Source organism: Drosophila subpulchrella, chromosome X (genome assembly GCF_014743375.2).
Source record: "Drosophila subpulchrella strain 33 F10 #4 breed RU33 chromosome X, RU_Dsub_v1.1 Primary Assembly, whole genome shotgun sequence".
NCBI lineage: Eukaryota > Metazoa > Arthropoda > Insecta > Diptera > Drosophilidae > Drosophila > Drosophila subpulchrella.
Window position 1 is genome coordinate 26541851 of NC_050613.1, and position 23281 is coordinate 26565131.

Here is a 23281-nt window from a genome sequence, read left to right on the forward strand (position 1 = left end):
AGCATATTTATGTGCCGCAGCACATTCGCATTGCGAATACGTATTTTTGTATTTTTTGGCACTAAACAAATAAGCTAAACAACAACAATAAAAAAAAATGTAAGAAAAACAGAAGGCAATTTTCGCACAGTTGGATATTATTTTCTTTGTTTTTTTTTTTTAATGCCTCTTTGTTTTGTTTTCTCGCTTTACAATTATTTATAAATTGTTATTAAATAATCTCGCCCAAAAAGTCGCCGCCAACGGAACGCGCGCGACGCGAACCGAAGCGTCTGACACGCGAAACACGTAACACCGCAATGAAGACCAGAAGTTCCATCGCTCACTCGCTCATTCGCTCAGTTGTTCATTCGCCCATTCGCTCACTTGCTCACTTGCTCACTTTCTCAATCGCCGAGCAGCATGCACGGACTTTTTTCGGCCTCGCTGCCGAAATCGGAAAATGCAAACTGGCAAAACAGGCGAAAGAGCCAGCCGAAAGCCAAATGGCAAAACAGTGGCAATCTTTTCAGTCAGTGTTGGGTAAGTGGGCTATTTTTTAGGATCATATAACTTTGGGATCTCGAAAATATTTTAAATCGAATTAGAGGCTTTCAAAATATTGTCTAAATTTGTATGCATCTTATATGGTTCCTTACTTGCTTACAAAAAATATTTAAAATATGGCAGGCAGGCGAAAATGCAAAGCAAACTTTTTAGTCAGTGTTGGGAAGTGGGCTATTTTTTAGAATCATATAACTTTGGGATCTCAAAAATATTTCAAATCGAATTAGAGACTTTCAAATTATTGTCTACAATTTTATGCATCTCATATAGTTCCTTACTTGCTTACAAAGCTTACAAAAAATATTTAAAATATTGTAGGCAGGCGAAAATTCAAAGCAAACTTTTCAGTCAGTGTTGGGTAAGTGGGCTATTTTTTAGGATCATACATTTTTGGGATCTCGAAAATATTTAAAATCGAATAAGAGACTTTTAAATTATTGTCTACAATTTTATGCATCTTATATAGTTCCTTACTTGCTTACAAAAAATATTTAAAATATGGCAGGCAGGCGAAAATGCAAAGCAAACTTTTTAGTCAGTGCTGGGAAGTGGGCTATTTTTTAGAATCATATAGCTTTGGGATCTCAAAAATATTTCAAATCGAATTAGAGACTTTCAAATTATTGTCTACAACTTTATGCATCTCATATAGTTCCTTAACTCCTTACAAAAAATATTTATAATATGGCAGGCAGGCGAAAACGAAAAGAAAACTTTTTAGCCAGTGTTGGTTAAGTTTGTTATTTCTTAAAGCATTTGGTTTTAAGAGATCTGGTTCTTAAGAACATTAAAAATAGATTTTAAGGACTTTCGAATTATTGTTTGAAATATTATGCATCTTAAATAGTTATTACTTTTTTACAAAAAATATTATAATCTTCTTAAATTGAAAATGCAAAGAATACTTTACAGCTAGTGTTGGTCTTGAAATACTATACTAAAAAAAATAAAATAAAGTTGGAATGATCTCCATTTTGAAATATACACTTGCAAATATTTGCAAATCATATATTGTTAAAGTTCCAAAAAAAGTTATATCTCTCGTATTGAAATACAATTAGATTATAACCTTTACAGGTAAAGTATATCAACAAATAAATATATTATAATCAAATAGTTGGCGAGTTTTGCCCAGGAAAAGCTGGCAGCTCAGATGGCAGAGGAAAATCGGCGAAAGAGACGGAGAGAAAAGTGCCTCGTAGGCGAAAGAGTGAAACGAAAATTACGGGGAGGTGGGCGAATGGGTGGGTGGTGAAGGACGTAGGGCGGTGGGTGGTGGGCGGGCGACAGTTACGACAAATGCACGTGTTATTTGCAAACCAGAGGAAACAGCAGAGAAACAACAAAACGAAAATAAAACATGAGCGTATCGCAAAGCTTGGAGGTCGAACATTGAATACCCTACAAAGATCTATAAGTTAAATATTATATTCAAATTGTTGATTGTTATTACTATATGTTTATTTGATATTGAGAAAGGTTTTTAAGACCTACGAACATTTATGAGATTATTTTAAATCAAATATACCCAAGAGAAATGTAAGAGTATCTGTATCTTTAAGTCTGTTTTATTAAAAGGCCATGTTTTTATTAATTATTAGGGCGATTCATTGCTTGTTTTTTAATTTTTAAAGACGTTTGGGAAGAGAGAAAGGGGCAAAAGCGAGAGAGAGAGAGAGAGAGAGAGAGACAGAGAGAGAGGGAGAGCCAGCGCGCGCAATTTGCGAGCATCTGAGCTTTTTTCGCCTGCTCTCTGTTTTTGTGGTGAATTTTGGCCAAAACGCACGTGTCCCAGTTCAAAAAGCCGCCCGCCTCTCTTTCTTTTTTGTATCCTTCCTCTCTCTCTAACTCTCTTTCACTAGTTTTTTTTTTCTGCGCTCCTCTATCTCTTTCGTACTCCTCCCAAAAGTATTCTTCTTTTGCGGTTGCAAATTGGCCCGGCATGTTTCTTTATTCTCCATGTGGGAGTGGAAAATACCAAGTGTGTGTGTTAGTTTCTCTGAGTGTGTGTGTGTCTGTTTTAAAGTGTGTGTGTGTGTGTGTCCTGCAGTGCCTTTGTGTGAGTGTAGTACTAGAGATGGATGGAAGTGCGTGTTTTTTACGAGATTGCCTTTTCGGCTTATGCTCTGGGGCCTACATGGCCTTTCTTTCTGGTAAAATGGTTAAAATGGCTAAAATGCATGTGTGCTACTCTCGTTTATATGCTGCACACACGTGCACACATATCGCTGACACATAAATACCCTATAAGTACTCATCTTTAAAGTTTCTCGACTCCGGAGAGTTCCCGGCTGCCCTCTTAAGTAGGCAATATAAATTCACTTTGAGTGCAGCCAAAATCGTGGCCTGAATTATACATAGAAGTTATAAAGCCCGAAAGCCAAGTAATAATTTAGGCCTAACCTACACAGGAGTTTTTTTAATAAACCTATTATTATGCTTGCATTATAGAAATTGAATTTTTTAAGGCCTTAAACTGGAGTAACTGTTCTCAAATAAAGGCTGGTTTTGGTTTTTCACAAAAAAAGGCTATTTTTCTAAACCTGAGAGTTTTTAATAACTATACCAAACTTGGAAACTAGAAATATTTTTAAATATCCCAAATGCCTAACAAGTTCTACTCCCTACAAATAATTTAAAAAATGTAATCGACTATAACTCACAGAACAGCCATTATTTATGAAGCACCCTTTTTCCATTGATCAGAATCTGGTGCTAATGCATTGGCCTGGGAACCGAGCTGGAACGCGTCCAAATACTGCACAAATGGCGCCTGGATAATAATGAATAATGGATAAGTGCAAAGAAGTCGTTTGCCAAAGGCCATAATAAACACCACGGCCAGCTTTTCCCACATATATGTATGCATATTTCAATGACGCTATAGGAACATTAAAGACTATTACTTGGCGCTTTTCGTGCAAACTTAATTCGCCAAACGACCGTTGCAATTAAAAGTCACTTACTTACGGTAATTGATTGCGATTTGGAATTCGCTTGTGCACATAAATATGAGATGGGGCTTGTGGGAAATGCCTCAATTTCGATCCGATTGCCGGAACTGTGGACTGCAGACTGCAGGCTGTGCCAAATCAAACACAATAAAGCCCCAGTACCGGACACAAACTTTCGGAAATGCACCTGTGTGCCGTGTGCCGGGGGGTATACGTGGCTGGTCGATTAATGACTTGACCTTCATAAAAAATTAACCATTTTAATTTGAGGCCAAACGCAAAAGCATGTTATTTGCTAATTTTCCCATCAAGTTCGAGGTTCTAAAAATGCTTGCATAATGATTACGTGGGGTTGGAAGTTCAAGGCAACATTGCCAGGAATTAATAAAAAGATCTGTCAGTGGATTGTAAGTCACTTAAATATTATTAACATTTGGGTATATAACTAATAATATAATAAACTCTATTTTGTTGAAGATATATATTTTTAAATAAGAAGTACGTCCTTTGGGAACATGTTTTTAATAGTAGTAGTAATCTTCTCTGATTAAAACTAGAAACTAACTTTTATTTGAATCAAAAGGCAAGCATTTGATGCTGCATCTAGCATGCTGCACGTGGGCGCCATCTGTTGGCATGCAATTTGAACTGACCACTGGACATCACGGCGTATACTTGATTTTTCAGGTTTTTTACATGCCTCCTACGCGCATTCTACATGCAACTTTCAAAGCATACTTTTCAGGGTTAAGTGCCCTCTGAATTGTTTCGAGAACTTTTGCAAAAACTTTTTCGTATGCATTTTTGTTTTATTTAATTGTATGAGTCACACAAACTATTGTGCCAAGAAATTCTTTTCTTTGATTTCATATATGTAAGCTAAGGAAAAGCGGCTTTGCAAGCTTTTGCAGAGAAAATGAGAGAAAAATAAAGCTGTGGAGAGAATCGGGCAAAGGTTTCCTGACTTAATGCCGCGGAACGCAGTTTAAATGATGCAGGCCCAAGGAAAATGCAAATAAACCCAGTTTGTATAATTACAGACTTTTTCCCACACCGTTAAATAACAGCGGCAAGGGATGCATTCAAATATTTACCCACACGGAAGATAAATGGAATTCATTAATCTTACTGTTTTTACCTTACAGTCTTTAAAGATAAAAACTTTCTTAGCTAGAACGAATTTAAATCGTCAGGGCAGTAAAAAATGCCTGTACGAGCTCACAGATATAATAAATAAATCTACCTTTTATTGATGACTGAACGATGTAAAATTGGAACCTAGGGCCATGATTTTGCATTTAAGAGCTCATAAAATCACCCCACAAAAATGGTTTATTTTAATAGAGTGATACTCTTATCTCTTTTTTACTGCCTTCCCACGTTACTACGCTTTATCTGAACCATATAAGTACGGTTTTGTAAAAGTGAGAAAGTTTTTATCGGTTTTATAAGCGAAACTGAGGACTACGATTTTTGACCAAAAAACTTTTTAGTCACCGTTTTTTAGTCGAAATTGGGTCAAACCGAGTCGCACATTGGAAAGACTGACTGTTCTTAGAAGCTAATAACTAAAGCTATCGATCCCTATCACTTTTTGGGAAATTTATTTTTTGACGAATTTTCGTATTTTAATTTTTACGAAAAGTTTTCAAAAATTAAATTTTTTTAATTTTAATGTCAATCGATTGGGAACTTAAATACGAGCTCAACGAGGTATCACGTTCCTTATTTTGACCTCCCATCGCAATTTGTCGACCAAAATACTGATCTTTTTTGGGCATAAATATGGAGTAGCATTTTTTGACGAAAAATACGTTTATTTTAAGCTGTTTTTCTGACGTAATTTAGTCAAATTGAGGCGCACAACAAAAAGACCGACTGTTTTGAGCAGCTAACAACCAAGACTAACGATCCATATCACTTTTAGGGAAATTTATTTTTGGACCAATTTTCGCATTTTTTATAAGGGGTTACATCATCCACTTTTGCGAAAAGTGGCCAAAAAATAAAGTTTTTAGATTTAAATGCCAATCGATTGGGCATTTAATTACGAGCTCAACGAGGTATGACATTCCATATTCCGAACGTATTTCGCAAAATGATTGCCAAAATACTTTGTTTTTTGGGTCGAAAAATAGGTAGCAGGGTTCTGACAATAATACCCCTAACTTTCGTGGTTTTTGAATCGTAACTTGGTCAAAACGAGACGCACAACAAAAATACCGACTGTTATGAGCAGCTAACAACCTGGGTTAACGATCCCCATTACGGAAATTCATTTCAGGACCAATCTAAGCATCTTTCTCAGGGTGTTTTGATAACAGACTTATATCACTAGGTTTTGATCTTTTTGGCGGTAGTACTCACATGATGCGGTGGTAGGCATCGAGCTGGTTGTGCGCACAGGTCACGGACTGCTCGGACTCGGTGGAATCATCGCGCAGCGTGGCAACGCCGAGCGGCAGAATCGGGATGATCGCAGCTGTGGCAGCTGCGGCCGTTGCCGGCGGCCCCGCCAATGTCGTCGTTTGTCCCGCTCCCGGTGTCCCGCTCCCAGGTACCGCCGCTGCCGCTGTCGACGCTCTGCCCGCCCCGACTGCGCTGCCAGGGAAGGTCTGCTGCGTGGACGATGATGATGTCGTACTATCAAGCTCCTGTGCGAGGTGAATTCCCAAAGAGAGTTTTAGTTAATAGTTAATCATAGAAAAAGGTGGACAAAATCGGTTTATAGGTTATTTTAATTAAATTCACTTTTGCAAAAGAAAAAGGTTTTCAACAAATATTCAAAATCATTTGACAAGTACCTAATTATTATTAAATATTATTTAGAATTTACTTTTATTTACTACCTAAAAATATATTTTTTAGATTAAAAATATTACGACTGTAAACAAATTTGCCAATAACAAATAATAATATTTGTAATAACAAAATATACAAGAAAAGAAATACACATATTAAATAATCCAATGTTAAAGTTTTAACATTTTAAAACGTCAAACGATTTTTACAAGTTTTTTCCGAAATTTTTTTTGGTTTGAATGTAATTTGCCAATAAACAATTCGAGGCGCCACACCCAATGAAAAGGGTGTTATTTCATTCTTGAATGTTATTTTGGGAGTCTAAAAGTATGCAACAATATATTTTATATTCAGAAATACATTGAATTTATTTACTGCATAGTTTTAGACACCTTAGAAGACATTTAAAAGTGACTTCTGTGGCATCCACCTACAAAATTCTGTTGCTATGAATTGAATATGAATCTAAAAAGTAATCCAAAATTAGTGGTATAATTTATTACGACAACAGACCGAATCTTTTGTCCACCTTTCGAAAAAATAAAAAATTTGTCGCTGGCAGGTGCAGATGGGTTGCATGGAAGGCCATGATGGGTGATGGGTGGTGGGTGGATGGTTAGTGATGGAAAACCTTGATCTCGCCGGCTTCCGGCTGCGAGAATCGCTTCCGCTCGTAGAGAATCTCCCGCTCGATGGAGCGGCTCCGGAAGGCGGGGGGCAGCGATCGATCGGGGGGCGGTGTCTGCAACTTGGGGGTCACGGGTGTGTTGCTGCTGCCGCTGCCCGTTGACTGTTGTTGTTGCTGCTGCTGCTGCTGGTGTTGCAGGTGTTGCTGCTGCAGGTGCAAGTGCTGTCGCTGCTGCTGCTGCTGTTGCTGTTGCTGCTGCTGCGGATGAGGATGCGTTTGGTGGGCGGCAGCGGCGGCGGCTGCGGCTGCGGCGGCGGCGGCGGAGGAGGAGGTGGGCGGACTCTTCTCGCTGGACTGCTGATGTTGCTGCTGCTGGTCGCGGTGCTGCTGCTGCTGCTGCTCGCGCTGGTGTTGCTGCTGCTGCTCGCGGTGCTGCTGCAGTTGCTGCTGCTGCTGGCGCTGCTGCTGCTGCTCGTCCCGCTTCTGCTGGCGGCGTATCTCAAAGTCCAGCAGACGGGCCTCGCGTTGCTCCTTGTCGCGCTGTTTGCATGCAATTGTCGCAAAGTGCATTCTTACTATCAGGTTTAAGGGTTATCGCATGGCCATCGTATTATTGCTGTTGCATTTTTTAATTACTGCTGCATTTTAATTGGTTTTTCTATTTCTTATCTTTTCTTTTTTCTATTTTTGCATAATTTTTTTGGCTCTTCTTTTGAGGAATTATTACTTTTACTTTTTTTTTGGAATGTCAATTTGAATTGCCCGCGCGGTAGACACACATACACACACGCACACACCGAATTGGCCGCGACAGAAAGAGATAGGGAGAGGCAGACAGAGAGAGAGGCACACACACCCACACACTCACCTTGTAGTTGATGGCGTCCTGCTCTTCCTTTTTGGCCTCGCGCTCGTTTCGCTGTCGATCGCGCTGCTTCTCTTCGTCGGTCTGCGAGTTCTTGCTGTCTGTATAATCGCAAAAAAATTAATAAAAATTAATTACAAATTATAAAAATTAAAAATAATAACATACAATTAAAAATGTGAAAGTAGGGTCATCAAAAAACCCAGAAAAACAGAAGACAGTGGACCAAATTGAAAGAATTAAACAAAAATATGTTTAAAATCAGGCAAGGATAATATGGGATAAAAGAAAATGATCAGAAATATATATAATTACAATTTATAAAATTATTTAAAATAAATTAAGATATGAAAGTAAATATATACATTTAAAAATGTAAATCAAAAAATTAGAAAATAAGTGACCATATTTAAAAATATGTAGAAAAATATATTGAAAGTAGGGTACCAACCCATAAGTACAATTTTAAGAACGTAGTAAAAATAATACAAAAATATAGGAATTAGTCACAAAAACAAACAATAAAGAATTTAAAATGAAAAGCCATTGAAAACCCAAAGAAACAAGGAAACAACCGACCAAAAAATACGTTTAAAATAAGAATACGGCAAGGAAACAGTTAAGACGGAAGAAAACCATAAGAACCGAAGAATAGAACCATTTAAAAAAATACAGGGAAGAGTAGAAAGAGAAAGAGAGAAAGACGGGGGAGAGAGAGAGGTTATGTTGAAACTGTTTCAATCGATTCTCATTATGGTATTTCAATTGCAATTATCATACTGTCATCGTCTACTCAAGCTCTAAACATGCATGGTAGAAAATGCTAAATGGTTTGAAAAAAACAACTTGCAGCATGCATATCTACAGCTCTCACTCACACGCACCCACATATGTATGTTTGTGTATACAATTCAAGGCCACGCCCCCCTACTTACGCTGCTCCCCATCACGCCCACCACGCACTGCCATCAAATAGCGACTCAGCCGGGGCGGTGTCATACTAATTCGCACCTTTCGACAGGTGAAAAGCCTACACACACACACGGATTCGGAATCAACGGATTCAACAGTCGTCAGTTGTGGCCGAAGAACCGAGCGAAACTGACACTGAATACCCAAATGCGGCCCACTAAAAACATAAAACTAACCCAAAACACCGAACCCAAAACGCTAAACACACTCAACGTTGACCGCGGCCCAATTAGTGTCATCTTCTCGGGCGGATTAAAGCTCAGCTGCGTGCATATTCGCGGCAACTAGACAGATATGCATTTTGCGGCAGTGTGACCAAGGCGCGGGCGGGTATTTCACAAAACGCTGGGCACACTAGTTGCTTTAAAGTTCTATTCTATTCTATTGCACTATCACAGTTTGTGTTGTATGTTAATTTTGATTCATCTTAAAATGCAAAACTTGTCTTAAATTTAACTTTTTCAGGTCTCTTAATTATTTTACATATTTATCTAGCTAGTTGTGTATATATATTTATTCTGTGAGCATTCCCACTTTGAAGAGCGGTCTCTACTCGACTAACAACAGTCAACATTTGGTTTGCTGCCAGTCGTTTTGCCATTCTCGCGCATTTATGTTTCCCATGAATATTTGAGCTTTGAGCTTTGGCCTTGGCTTCAACCGATTGAGGGCCCCACCGTTGCGCTTCGGAGCCGCTTGCCAACCCACCACAAGAGCACAAGAGTTCACCAAGTTCAGTGTGTGCGTCACAGGGGCGGTGGGTAAACATTTCATTGAGCCGCACTGTGGTGTGGTGGATAGGGATTGATCACAGGAAAATAATAGTTTCGTATGCACGGGGACCTAAGAGCATTCCAGTGTACTAGGTTATTAATTTTAAAGATTAATATTTTGTAGTTTTTAAAAACATGCACTTTTGTAGTGTGACCAAGTGCCACGGATGTTTGCAATAGAGCGCTGGTCACATTCTTGATTTATTACAATTTTAACTAATTCAACTCCCACCATTGTTCAAGGTATGCCACAGAAGCCTCTTTCAACCAATGACAGGTGGAATTTGTATTTATGTATACTCGTTTAAGACTACCAACCAAATTGGTTTAGAAAAGATTTCTGTGACAGCCCCGTTTCAGCTCGTTTTTAGGTACCCCAAATCGTCGCTACTTATTCTTGTTATCTTACATTCTTGTCATGTGTTTTAACCTTTTCTAAAGCTTCAAGCATGCGTCTTGTCAACCGGCTGCAATTATCTCGTTCTACCCTTTTGGATGACTACAAAGTGGTCCCGAGTGCTGCACAGTGGATGCCACAAGTTTACACCTGCCCCACCTTTGACCCCGTTCCATTCATAAACAACTTTTGTACACACGCACACAATCACATCAGGGTCATCGTTATGTTATCACCATCATCATCGTTTTTTTTATATTATCATCAACAAAGCGCTACAAAAAATGCGAAAACGAAAACCAACCGAAAAAATGAAGACAACTAAGAGGAAACAAGGAACGTCGAACGAAACGAACTACACGTAACGTAACAACCAACGAAACGGAACGGCGGAATAAAGGAACTCGCTATGTAGGGGGGGGGGGGGGTTCCATTTCTTGTTTTTTTTTTTTGGTCTAAGGGGGTTTCTAATAGGATTTGGTTTATTTGGTTCAATGGAATGGTTGATATTCCATTTAGCCAACACTACGAGACCAGAGAGAGACAAAGACAGAGATAGAGAGAGAGACGGAGAGAGGCGGAGTGTGTGAGACAGTGAGAAAGAAATTCTTCCTTACCTCAAAGTGTTTTTTTTTTCTGATGTTGTACTTGTGGTGATGATGTTGTTCTTGTATGTCGCTTTTGATTTAGATTATATTTTGGTAACGATTTTTGTCGAATTTTTCAATTGTTTTTCACGCGATCGCGACGCGAACCGGAACGATTGGAATGGAATTAGTACCGTTAGGTGAGTGCGGTGTGTCTGAGTGTGTCTTTTGAGAAAGAGATAGACATATAGGCAGATAGAGAGTTAGAGAGAGAAGAGACTGAGAGGGAGAGAGACAGGTAGCGATCGCACACGAAGAATCTCTCAATCTCCGTTTTAGTTTCAGTTTAAGATTCGATTCTATATTTTCTTATTTTTTTGTTCTCTTGAGTTTTTATTTCGTATTTGTTAGGCTCGATTCCTTAGTTTTATTGTTCCTTTTTATTTGTGTGTTGAACATAGAAGACAATACAATCAAAGAAGAGCAAAGAAAAGAAGGACAAAAAACAAATCTTCAATTATTTCGTACTTAAATCGGAACTAAATCTTAAGTATATTTTTTTTTATTGCTTGGGGAGTTCCATCGAAATGGACATGTCGCTGGTTAAATTTAAATCCTTAAATAAATATATGAAAAAAATTAATTGACCAGCCCCAACCAATTATGTATTCATATGGACTATCAACGAATTCGCACAGTCAAGGAAAATAAAGAGAAAACCAAGACAAATCAGGGATGTTAATCCTGTAATCTAATCCTTGAAGCCGGATTACCTCTCTCTTTGGCTCTGGTTTTCTGGTTTTCTTGACTACAGAGTTACGCTATATTATATATTATTAAATATGGTATGTGGCAAAATATATATGTTTATACCTAGGTAATGGCAACAACGAAAGGATATGGAAATCATCGACTATATATAGAGAGATACTTTATGTGGCTTTCACAACTAAGAGAAGTCACTTAACAAACGTACCACATACAGACATATACATACGTACAGACAAGATACATATATATGTTAAATACAGATAGATATACAGAGAGAGAGGACTCACAGGATGGCCTAGTCATACAAAAAAGAAGTGGAACCAAAGAACAAACGATAATCGCACTCCCTATAGACTATACACGGGCTATATTGTGATCACTTTCGGTTATATCGATCAATCAGATTACATAGACATCGAGGGACGAACAACACAAACGAAGTGGGATCGGTTTTATGTTTTTTTTTTCTTTTTTTTTTTTTTTGTTTTTTGTTGGGGGCTGGGAGTATTATGAATAGTAATTGTGGAGGGTCCAAGGTGCTGCCACGCATGCTCAAACCGAAAGACTCACTTGAGGAACCGCCGCCAGCGCCCGGTGGCGGGTAGGAGAACCAAAATTGATGGGCCAGTTTGGAGTGGGGCCCGACCAAGGGGCTGCCTGAAAGGAGATATGTGGGTTAGTTTGGGTTTTACTTATAGGGCCCATAGCGCGGAGGATCAAATGGAGTTCGACGTTTGAAGAAGTAATATATTTTCAAAGATATCGTGCTTTTGGTATCTTAAAAAATTCTCTATTTATCTAAAACTTTACTTGATTATACCCTTTTTTTAATCACACTTATAACATTAATATTTGTTATAAGAACTCCTCGGAGCTAAATATTTCAAAGATGGTTCTCCTAAAAATTACCCATACGACATGTATTCCAGTTAGAGTTAATATAAAAATAGATGTCCCTTCCCAACTTTCTCAACTTTTGATATCGGTCAATAAGAGTAAAAGAAATGCACAAAAATACCATTGCAGTCGAGGCCAACTTAATAAAATAAAAGTTTCCTTATTGACTCCTTGGAGTTAGTTGTTTTACAAGACATTTTAGATAGGTTACTAAGTTCTTTTTTTATATGATGCTTATATTCTTTTACCAATACCAAACTAAGAACTTGTTATTTTCCCTAAAAACAATGTAGTCATGTTACTATTTAACAAAATTTCTTTTTATGTTACTTTTAAGAGATATATTTTAGCCTCTTATAGGACAGAACATTTATAGCCAGACTTCTTGTGGAAAGACCCCGTTCCTTTGATCCTCCGAAATCGAATCCTCCGTGGATTACTCACCGATGAACAAGTCCTGTTGCTTGCGCGTGTGCGTGCGCCTGTGGGAGGACCTCAGTGGTTTTTCAGTTGGTCAGTTTTACTGCTTTCTAGTCTCTGACCAGGCACGTGCGATAAGAAAAGTGGGGCTAGGTCCGACTGGGGATGGTTCCTATGCTAGATACGGCTTGGCCAGTTGGCCAGTTAGTCAGATAGCCAGATGAGCCGGAAAGAGAGGCGCCGAGGGCGTGTCAGTGGTTCATTTCGGCGACTGGGGAATTTGCTAAGCAACACGGCGCTGGTCACCCTCTGGGCCAAAGGTTAACTAATGGGAGCCAAAAACAATAAAGGAAACAAACAAATTAGAGGCGTACGCAAATTGGGCTCATCAACTTTGTGACTTATCGTCAACCATGCACCATGTGGCAAGTAATCAACTCGTCCTACACTCACACACACATACAGTCGAAAAAAATTAAGGCAATTATCTGTACCTGAATAATTTAATGCTTGATGAGTACCTTTTCAATCAACGAATTTTAAATAAATTCATAGTGTCTAAAATATTAAATTATCTTGTTACAACTACTATAAAATTAGAAAAACCCTATATAATAACTTAAAACTCAAATATTTGTAGGTTAAAAATATAAAAACGATAGTTATTTCTATTAAAAAATAATATTATCTGTTAAAATGATTAAAGTTAATAAAAAATGTATACAAAAATATAAAATGTTTAATGTTCTATAAACTTTTTTTGATTGCTTCCTGAAGTCTGACGAATTTGATAACTATTTCGCTTTTCTTCGAGTGTAAGGACTAGGCATTAGCAACCGCAAAATGCCGAATGACTGTGGCAAGCAAATCTGGTTAACCATGGCAAATCAAATCGAATGGCATTACATCAGCGAGAGCCACTCGAGGGTTAAGTGGCTGCATGGGTTAATGGGGGATAGAAGCAGCTTTTATGCCATCTGTATAGGCTTAGGCACCAGTATGTGAAAATGGGTCAAAAACGTGACTCTTCAGCGATAAGAAAGCGGTGGGTGGATGGTGCAGGGCGTGGGAAAAAGTGGGAAAACGGAAAAGGCGGCTTTGAAATGGGCGTAGAAAGTCACTGAAGGGGGCGGGGGCGGGGCTAACCATCCCAGCACAAATAAACAAATGCCAAAATGCACTGCTTTCATTTGGTTTGTTCATATTAGCAAAAAAAAAAACCAAGCAATTAATTGCTGTTCTTTTGTTTAAATCAATTTAATAATTTAAAAAGGGGTTATCAAATTTAATAAACCATTGCCCAAGTTGCTAACTTTATTTTAATTTTGTTTTCTTGGATGATTTGGCTTTGGTTTTAGTTTTTGTTTAATTTATCTTAATTATTTTTATTAGTTGTACATAGTTAAATCGACAAAAAAAACTTTCTCTTCTCAGATTAAATCTCCTTGAATCTGGATAGTTGAAAACTTAAATTACTTTTTGAATACGACTCTTGGTAACTATATTTTATTATTAAATTTAAAAAAAATAGTTCCTTATAGCTTTTATGTATTCTTTTCAGTAGTGGTCTATCAAGGTAATTTAAAGAATAAAAAAATCGTTAAAAAATATTCTTTTTTTTATGCTTTCCTTCAAGTTTTTCTCGTTTTAATTGAATGGATTTTCTTAAACGAGTGTAGTCTGGCTCCACATATTTGGGTCACTTTATCAGCGCAAGTTTTTCCCTAGCCATCAACTCTTCAACTTTGCCATTTCAAAATTCTTTTCGAGCATAAAGTTTTGTAATGCGTTTATTTTGTTTATTATGATTTTAATTACGCCTTGTTTTGTTTATAATTGAATTAATTTGGTAAGAGTGCTTTTGTGTTAGCTAGTACAACAACCATTATGAGTTTTATTGCTTGCCACCTACACCAACAACACACGCTCACATACACGCATACACTCAGAACAAAAAAGAACAACAAAAACAACAAGAGCTCGCGGCCTAAGGCAAAACCAAAAACACACCCATAAAAGAGCGAGAGGGCTAGAGAGATAGAGAGTGGCAGGACCCCTTCTTTTTTTTTTGGAGGGGGGGAGGGGGGCCTGTTGCGAACCATAGGGAAAAACAACCGTTAATTAATGCTATTGTGAATTTTCAGGCACTTCATTACTCTTCTTTTTTTTTCCCGCACAAAAAAAAAACCATAAGCACAAATACACTGGCAAAAAAAAGGCAGAGAGAGAGAGAGAGAGAGCGGATGTGGGTGAGAAAGAGAGGGAGAAATTCGCAATTTGGCACACTGCGATTTACCGTTGTACCACACACTGCTTGGTCTTAACTTCCTGTTTCTGTGCCAAAATCAGGACACGTTACCAATGCGTAAAACGCTGGCAGGCAAAAAAATCACAAAAATAAAGAAATGCGAAATGCGAATGTGGGGAAATGGGAACAGAGACTAGATAAACAAGTCGAGAGCCCAAAAGGAAGGAAGTGCAGGAAAAGCGTGAGAAACGAACTAGGACTCAACTCGACGGAGGCACTGCGACTGCGACTGTGGCTGCTGCTTGCGAGTTTGCGACTGCTGCGGCTCCTCCGCTGCTGCGGCTGCTGTTGCGACTTCGCTGCTGCGGACGCTGCTGCTGCTGCTGCTGCTGCTGTTGCGTCGGCTCCGAATGCGTGCGAGGATGGCGAGAGGAGGCGGGGGGAAGCTGCGGCGGCGGTGCAGGCGGAGCAGAGCGGGCCACATGATTAAAAAGCTAACGGGCAGCGTTGCAGGACCTCTGCGGAGAGCGCATGCCGCCGAAGGAGAGAGCGGGAGCGTAAGCTCCGAGCGCGGGAGAGAGCTTGCGCCAGCAGTGACGGCAAGGAAGTAGCCGTTTTTAGCTTGATAATAGCTAAACTACTAGATATCCTTTGCCCCTACCTCTACTGAAAATAATCTAAAATACACAGCCTACTTTCAGGAGCAAATGTTTTTAAATACTTCATCAAACGTAGAATGTATATTTGCAAATAAGGAAACAATTATGTATCCTTAACTTTTACTCCAGCTGAAAACACCATAAAATATACAGCCTTATTGAAGCGCAAATATTTCCAAGTTTTTTTTTTCGAATATTTTAGGTTTTACGGCAAGTTCAATCATAACCAGTCCCAAAAATTTTACAAATTCGACTGGGATGGAAAATTTGAAAAGCTACTAAACATAAGCACAAAATGCAGATATTTTCAATATTTTTATTGCCTACATCTAGGCGCATCAGGAATCATAAAAACGGCTTACAAATAACGTATTTTTCGTCAAAAAAATAATACTCACTATTTCTAAGAAAACAAAATCAGTATTTTGGTCGTCAAATTGCGAAATGAGATCAGAATAAGGAATGTCATACCTCGTTGAGCTCGTAATTAAATTCCCAATCGAATGGCATCTAAATCTAAGAACTTTAATTTTTGGCCACTTTTCGCAAAAATGGATGATGTAACCCCTCATAAAAAATGCAAAAATTGGTTAAAAAATAAATTTCGCGAAAAGTGATGGGGATCGTTAGCAGTGGTTGTAAGCTGCTCAAAACAGTCGGTCTTTTTGTTGTGCGCCTTGATTTGACTAAATTACGACTGAAAAACGGTTTAAAAATAACGTATTTTTCGTCAAAAATGAATACTCCCTATTTTTGCCCAAAAAAGATCAGTTTTTTCGTCGACAAATTGCGAAATGGAGCCAGAATAAGGAATGTCATACCTCGTTGGGCTCGTAATTAAATTCCCAATCGATTGGCATTTAAATCTAAAAACTTTCATTTTTGGCCACTTTTCGCAAAAATGGATGATGTAACCCCTTACAATAAATGCGAAAATTCGTCAAAAAATAAATTTCCCTAAAAGTGATAGGGATCGTTAGCCTAGATTGTAAGCTGCTCAAAACAGTCGGTCTTTTTGTTGTGCGGCTTGATTTGACTAAATTACGACTGAAAAACAGCTTAAAATAAACTTTTTTTCGTCAAAAAAATGAAGTGCTTCGTAACATTTTTTCAGTCAGACACCAGGCAAACAGAAATCATAGCAAGTGACAGCTGGTAGCCAAAAGTAAACTTAAACAGCTGTTTATTTTCAAGATGGCCGCCCTTTACATATTTCCCCTCCCCCTACTGACCAATTGGAATTGATCTCCATGGGAAGGACCCGTTAGTTGAGAGCCAAGCCCAGACCAGAGATGAGCAACCATGACCGTTTCACAAGCAAGTCACAGTCTTGTCACAATCTTGTCACGTTCTTGTCACGAGATTGTCACGAGGCAGTCACGAGGGCATCTCTAATAAGCTTCGATTTAACAAATCAGCTGATCGTTTCTCCACCTGCTAAACGCTTATGTTCGCCTGGTGTCTGAATTTAAAAAAGCTTGGAAATACTTATTGCTTAAGCATAGGACTTACGTTTTCAAATGGATAAGCTAATAGAGATCCTTGACTACAACTCCTGCTGAAAAATAATAATATACAAGCTACTCTCAAGAGCAAAATATTAATTTATATTTATTCAAACGTAGGATTTATGTTTGCAAATAAGGAATCTACTATAGTGCTTTTGATCCTACTCCTGCTGAAAAACCCTTTAAATTTACAGCCTACTTTTATGCGCAGAATCAACTTCTACTTTATTAAATAATATTATTATTATTTTAATATTAAATAATACTCTGTAGTTAATAAAGCTTAATCACATTTGCTTATTTAGCCAAACAGTATTTTCCAAAATTTAAAATCTCCTCAAAAAGATCAAAATAGATTTGGCGGGAAGGACTAAATTGGACAACACTGAATACCGTTAAACAAATTATTTAAACAAAGCTTTTTGAAGCTCCTACATTCAAAAGCTTTATGAAAGTTGAGAGCTAAAATTACATGATCGCTTGTTCAAAGAACAATTAAACAAATACATCATGTAACTTTTTAGGGGTATCTAGTCTTTCTTTACTAAAACTATTTTACATTTCCATAAAATGTAAAATATAATTTAAAAACAAATTTGTTTGTGTAAAGGGTGATATTTTTTTATTTCTGATTAAAACCTACAAAAAAATGTTTTTTAAGTTGAGCATTTATACGTATTGTTCATTACTTTAAAAATCCATATATAAAGTAGGTTTTAAATGCAAGGGTGTATCTCTTTCTGCTTCGACTCTACTTTTTGTATATTTATTTATGTTTGTTTTCACTTTTATCTGCACCATATAAATTCATATCTCCTCATTTGTGTGGGTTATTTTAGGGGGCACGTTGGCTAGACTCAAAGTCAGATAATGGTCGTATCGGGGGAGATAAGCCCTGAAAACATAAGCCATAAATACCATTTTGAAGAAAACTCCGAATTGTAAAGTCCGAAATACTAAGTTGTGTCATTCAAAAACCCTAATTTCACCTATCAGCGAATGGGAGGAATAACACGAACGATTCGATTGGCAGTACTTTCTAGTTTTTTTCGCACACGCACCCGCCGACTCACGCGATAAGGTTAAATATAGTACAAACATGTGTGCACGTCCTTATATAAACAAATTGACACGGGCAAAGAAAATAAACAATTGTATCTCATTTATGATTCTAATTATGCAAGCAAACCTATTTTTTGGGAATAAGATCCATGTATATTAAAAAAGATATCATCTATATTATATATTAATAACAAGGATCATTATTATTTTCTCCTTTATGCATTTATTGTTATTTTTCATAGATAAAAACATTTTTTTTTCAGTGTATGCCAATCTTAGCATACACAAATACGAACTCTCTGAGAATTGTGTTTGATTATTTTGATTATTATGCAAACAAACCTATTTTTTGGGAATAAGATCCATGTATATTAAATAAAATATCATCTATATTATATATTTTAAAAAAAGATCCCTATTATTGTCTCCTTTATGCATTTATTGTTATTTTTCATAGATAAACATTATTTTTTTCAGTGTATGCCAATCTTAGCATACATAAATACGAACTCTCTGAGAATTGTGCTTGATTATTTTGCAGCGGCGAGCGAATGCAATTAATCGCCCACCCCCACCCCAACACCCTTTTTTATTCATCCGCTTTCGTTTTTCACTCTCAACGCCTTGGTTTCCACGGTTTGTTGAACTTGCTTGTAGGACAGGCGATAGAAAAATCACCCGACCATTCCCGAATTTTCCAAATCGAAAACTGAAATCTCAAGTCGTTCTTATCGCCCCTTTTTTTTGTTTCGTTTGACGCCTCGTAGGTGACCTTGGAAAATTTGATAAACATAAAAATCCAAACGAGACGAAACTGAAAACGAAAACAGACCCAACAGTCTGAGTTTGGAATCAAAAAACAGCCAGCATATGGCATGCGTATGTGGGGAGTGCTTCTGTATTTGTGTAGAACTCGTTTTTTAAATGCGTCGTGCGTTTATTGGCGCTCTCTTATACAAATATATCAAAAATTCATAAATTCATAAACCGTATAAACTGTAGTCTTTAGCTCTAAATACAAATAAAATACGTACAAAAATGCTTAGCTTAATTATAGCAAAAGAAAAAAAACAGCAAAAGTAAATGGAACATGTGCTTAGGTTAGGTTAAATAATAACAACACAGGAAGAAATTGGGCTGCCTTTGGACGTGATCAGATCTCGCCGATAATTTCTCATTTCATATCTATTGCGAATTGAAAAGTATTACTTTTATGTGGATCTGCTTTCAGTAGACCAACTATTTTAAAGTGAAATGGCAAAAAAACAGAAAATATTATGGGTTGTCTGACTGCATATTCACATTTATAAAGTTTAAATATCAGTTCTAGGTGTGTAAGCATGCTTTAAGGATCACATCCATTTCCATATAATATAATAACAGCACAGGAAAAAAAAGGATGGTTTGCTTGGATGCATTATAGCTTATCTTTGATTTTGAAATGAATAATGGGGTGTATCTCTTGAAATCAAAACTTTGTTCTGCGCTTTTGAAGATTGTTTTCTTTTTTAAGGGGCTTTGCAAGTGTGTGTCCTCTGCTGAAGTGGCTGATTACGGGCGATGGCTGATTGGATGGGTTGAACTTGGGTCACCTCCAAAGTTTTTTGGTTAAAAGTTACTCCCTGTCGACTGTGTTCGATGACTCCTTACCGGAGGCCTTACACTGTAAGCAGTAGCTATAGGATAGCGGCTCCGGGGGCTTGTTGACCCCCATGTTGACCTGGTTGGCCGCCGCCGCCGCCGCTCCGCCCGCGGAGTCAAAGGGATTGGGCTTGCTGTCCACGGGACTGATGGGGAAGTGCTGCCAGTGGGGGCAGGGCATCTGCTTGGGCGGATGGATGGGGAACGGCATTTTCGCACTGCTCTTTTTGGGGTTTCCTTCACTCGGGGATGGGTTCTTAAGTGGCCACAGTATAGCCTGTGTATATCTGGTCTCGATCCGCTGTATCTGTATCTGTATCTCTATCTGTATCTGCAACTGCAACTGCAACTGGAGCGCCTCTGCCTGTGCCTGCCGCTCTGCTCGGAGTCTCGATGCGAACTGTGCGGATTGCTAGAAGCGACGCGGCAACGTCAACGACCAAAACAAAAAACAAAAACAAGCCAAGCACAAAGAGTAGAACCTTCTCAGAGAACTGAGGCGACCGGCGAATTCCCTGCAACAAAGTTAAGAAATTTTAAATTTCACTATATTTTTTAAATTTTTCACACCACCTCTTGGAAAACGAAATTCAAAGTCTATCTGTGAGTATGTAAAGGTTTATAAAGTTTGACAGATTTCGCCCCTGCTGCTTGGGATCAATGTAAATATTTCAAATTAATAGGTAATACCTCAGCAAATAATAAAGTATAATAATAATAAAATATAATAATAATATAAGAATAATATAATAATAATGTAATAATAATATAATGATAATATAATATAATAATAATCTAATAGTATACCTCAAGTATTTCGTAATTTTAAATATCAGAAAAAACTACTGTCTTACATCACACTCATTAATTAGAGTATCAATTTCAAATTAAAAGATAGCCCCTCAGCTAATAAATAAATTATAATAATAGTAGTATACCTCAAATATTTCGTAATTTTAAATATCATAAAAAACTACTGTCCTAAATCACACTCATTAATAAAAGTATCATTAAGTGAATAACTTAACTAAACTTAACTGAAGTCAAAGTATATTTTAAAAAATTGTAATATGTAACGCTTAAAGCAATCCATAAAAACTTAATAGAAAGGCAAGCTTAAGCACCAGACCAAATAAATGTTATGCCAACGCATTTGTATTTTTAGAATAATACATTTTAAATTGTTTGAACTTTTCGGGTGGGTAAATATTGGTTGACAAACCTTTTGCCGACCACTTGTGTGACTTTTCGAAAAACCTAGGGTATGACAACAACTCGAGATACAACAACAGTGCCATCCACGGCATTGCCATGCAGCACACAGCACACGCACACAACCAAAGCTGGTCTGGCGGGCTCGTCTAGTCAACAAAGAAAAAGAGAGCACAAAGAGTAGGGAGCGAAAGAGAGGCCACACGACCGGTATGATGCACCTAGAGAAATAGTTTTATAGTATTGGTTATAGTTATTTGTTTTTACATTCTCTTGAACCCCACGATTTTATGGATTGCAAAAAGGTGATCTAAAACTACATTTTTTAATGAATAAGTAATAAACGTTCTTATTATTTTTTTTAATTTTCAAACGACTTGCAGAATGGTAGCCCCGAATTAAGATTAAAAAGTCCATTACTTGCCACATCATATCACAATTTCAATTGGTTTGAGTTTGAGATACATTTCTTATCTTAATAATGAACGTTCTTTTTATTTTTAATTTTCAAATGAATTGCAGAATGGTAGCCCCGAATTAAGCTTTAAAAGTCCATTACTTGCCAAATCATATCACAATTTCAATTAGTTTGAGTTTGAGATACATTTCTTAAATAGTCTGCTTTTGAAATGTTTCTATTTAACAATACAAAATATTTTTTTTATTATAATTCCCATATTTAATTAAACCTTGAGCTGACTAAATGAAGCTAGATTTCTTTAGGTGTACTCTCCCGTTTGGCTGCTCTCTGTTTTATTTTGGGTAGTGGGCGGTGGGTGGTTGCATGCTGGGTGGCGATTGCAATCCTCGGTGGCACTCCTCCATTTTATGGTTATGCTTTGTTCGCACTCGCTTTACCATTGCTTCCCAGCTGTATTTCTCTTTCAAAGACATCTTATGCTGGCAAAAGTCGGACTTTGCACGCCAATCGTTGTTAACCCACTGAGTAAAAAATTGTATATTTATAGATTTACAAAAAAGGTTTTTTTAAATTAAAAAAATAAACAGTAAACTATTATCAAATTTGTAAATTATAATTTATAAAAAATTATAAGGGTTTTTTTTTTTCAAAACCATAATATATTTTTATTTAAATACCTTAATATTGTATCCTATAATATTTATTATTCTTTGTTTTTATTAATGTCTTTCTTTTGAAATGTGTAAATTCTAATTTATAAAAAACTATAAACGTTTTTTTTTTTCAAAACCATAATATATTTTTATTTAAATACCTTAATATTGTATCCTATAATATTTATTATTCTTTGTTTTTATTAATGTCTTTCTTTTGAAATGTGTAAATTCTAATTTATAAAAAACTATAGGGGTTTTTTTTTTCAAAACCATAATATATTTTTATTTAAATACCTTAATATTGTATCCTATAATATTTATTATTCTTTGTTTTTATTAATGTCTTTCTTTTGAAATGTGTAAATTCTAATTTATAAAAAACTATAAGGGTTTTTTTTTCAAAAACCATAATATATATTTATTTAAATACCTTAATATTGTATCCTATAATATTTATTATTCTTTGTTTTTATTAATGTCTTTCTTTTTAACAATCGACGGATTGTAAGGGGTTAATGAAACGGGCTAGAAGGGTGTATCTGTGGCGACGCACTCCCTTTCCGGGTTCTCGAGTCGCCGGCGAATGTTGTTAACCTCACATCGTGCTTTGTGCTCGCCTTTTGTGCAAGTTTCTTCATTAAGTATACGCACATTCAGTTTAAGTGGGCTGCTCATTAATTGAGCTCGACAACTGCTTGCGAAGTGGCTTGTGTGGCAGATACATAAACATATCTGAAAGTGGAATCGATGGGGAATGGGGGTACTTGTTTATAGTCAGACACAACATCAGTGAGCCATCAATGTGCTGCGAGATAAAATAATATATACAGAAAGAAAGGAAAGCTGAAAAGACAATGCATTTTCAAGATTGTATATTATATTTTCTATTAAATATTTCATGTGTATTTTTTGGTGCCCCTTCTGAAACCAGCATTCTTCAAGTTCCCAAAATACTATGCAATTACAAATTACAAAACATAAGTTAATTATTAGATCTTTATTAGACTTATGATTTAGGCAAAATACAATTTTCATCGCCAGCAGCTCAGGGACTGCCGTTGATGAACGCATTGTGTGTGATGCATTTACAAACTGCCATTGAAATCTATTTTTTAGGCATCACCATCGGATACATCATATATCTCGCTATTGGCCTCAATTCTAATTTGATCTAAACAAAAAAAGTTGGCTCTAAGGACTAAATTTACGCTTAGTTAGTGTCGACTTACTTTTCTTTAGCGTTCTATTATTTTTAGCCTTTA

The 23281-nt window shown here is 37.0% G+C and overlaps 2 protein-coding genes across 3 annotated transcripts; both read right to left on the reverse strand.

Annotated features, from left to right (window-relative positions):
• Window positions 1-6011: 6011 nt before the first annotated feature.
• Window positions 6012-9351, reverse strand: LOC119558380 (UPF0746 protein DDB_G0281095-like). Of its 2 annotated transcripts, XR_005220186.1 has the most exons (4): window positions 8731-9351; window positions 7799-7896; window positions 6934-7470; window positions 6018-6154 (listed from the first exon to the last, which is right to left on the reverse strand). XR_005220186.1 is itself a non-coding variant. In XM_037871902.1 (3 exons), exons 1-3 carry the CDS (start codon window positions 8792-8794, stop codon window positions 6919-6921), a joined length of 714 nt encoding a protein of 237 aa, XP_037727830.1. In that variant the 5' UTR covers window positions 8795-9350; the 3' UTR covers window positions 6012-6918. The 2 variants fall into 2 exon arrangements, 1 of the variants encoding a protein (XP_037727830.1); XM_037871902.1 differs by having other exon boundaries at window positions 6012-7470; window positions 8731-9350.
• A 9651-nt stretch (window positions 9352-19002) lies between these two features.
• On the reverse strand, window positions 19003-20365 carry LOC119558381. Its single transcript, XM_037871903.1, has 2 exons — window positions 20304-20365; window positions 19003-20245 (listed from the first exon to the last, which is right to left on the reverse strand). The coding sequence occupies exon 2, from the start codon at window positions 19939-19941 to the stop codon at window positions 19705-19707; it is 237 nt and encodes a 78-aa protein (XP_037727831.1). The 5' UTR covers window positions 19942-20245; window positions 20304-20365; the 3' UTR covers window positions 19003-19704.
• Window positions 20366-23281: the final 2916 nt, after the last annotated feature.

Excerpts from the sequence above, each read along its gene's own strand:
- LOC119558381 (XM_037871903.1), bottom strand. The coding sequence starts at position 19,941 with ATGCCGTTCCCCATCCATCCGCCCAAGCAGATGCCCTGCCCCCACTGG.
- LOC119558380 (XM_037871902.1), bottom strand. The coding sequence starts at position 8,794 with ATGACACCGCCCCGGCTGAGTCGCTATTTGATGGCAGTGCGTGGTGGG. Across the intron at positions 7,897-8,730 it reads TGGGCGTGATGGGGAGCAGC|ACAGCAAGAACTCGCAGACC; the intron begins GTAAGTAGGGGG and ends GCGATTATACAG. Across the intron at positions 7,471-7,798 it reads AGGACGCCATCAACTACAAG|CGCGACAAGGAGCAACGCGA; the intron begins GTGAGTGTGTGG and ends GCATGCAAACAG.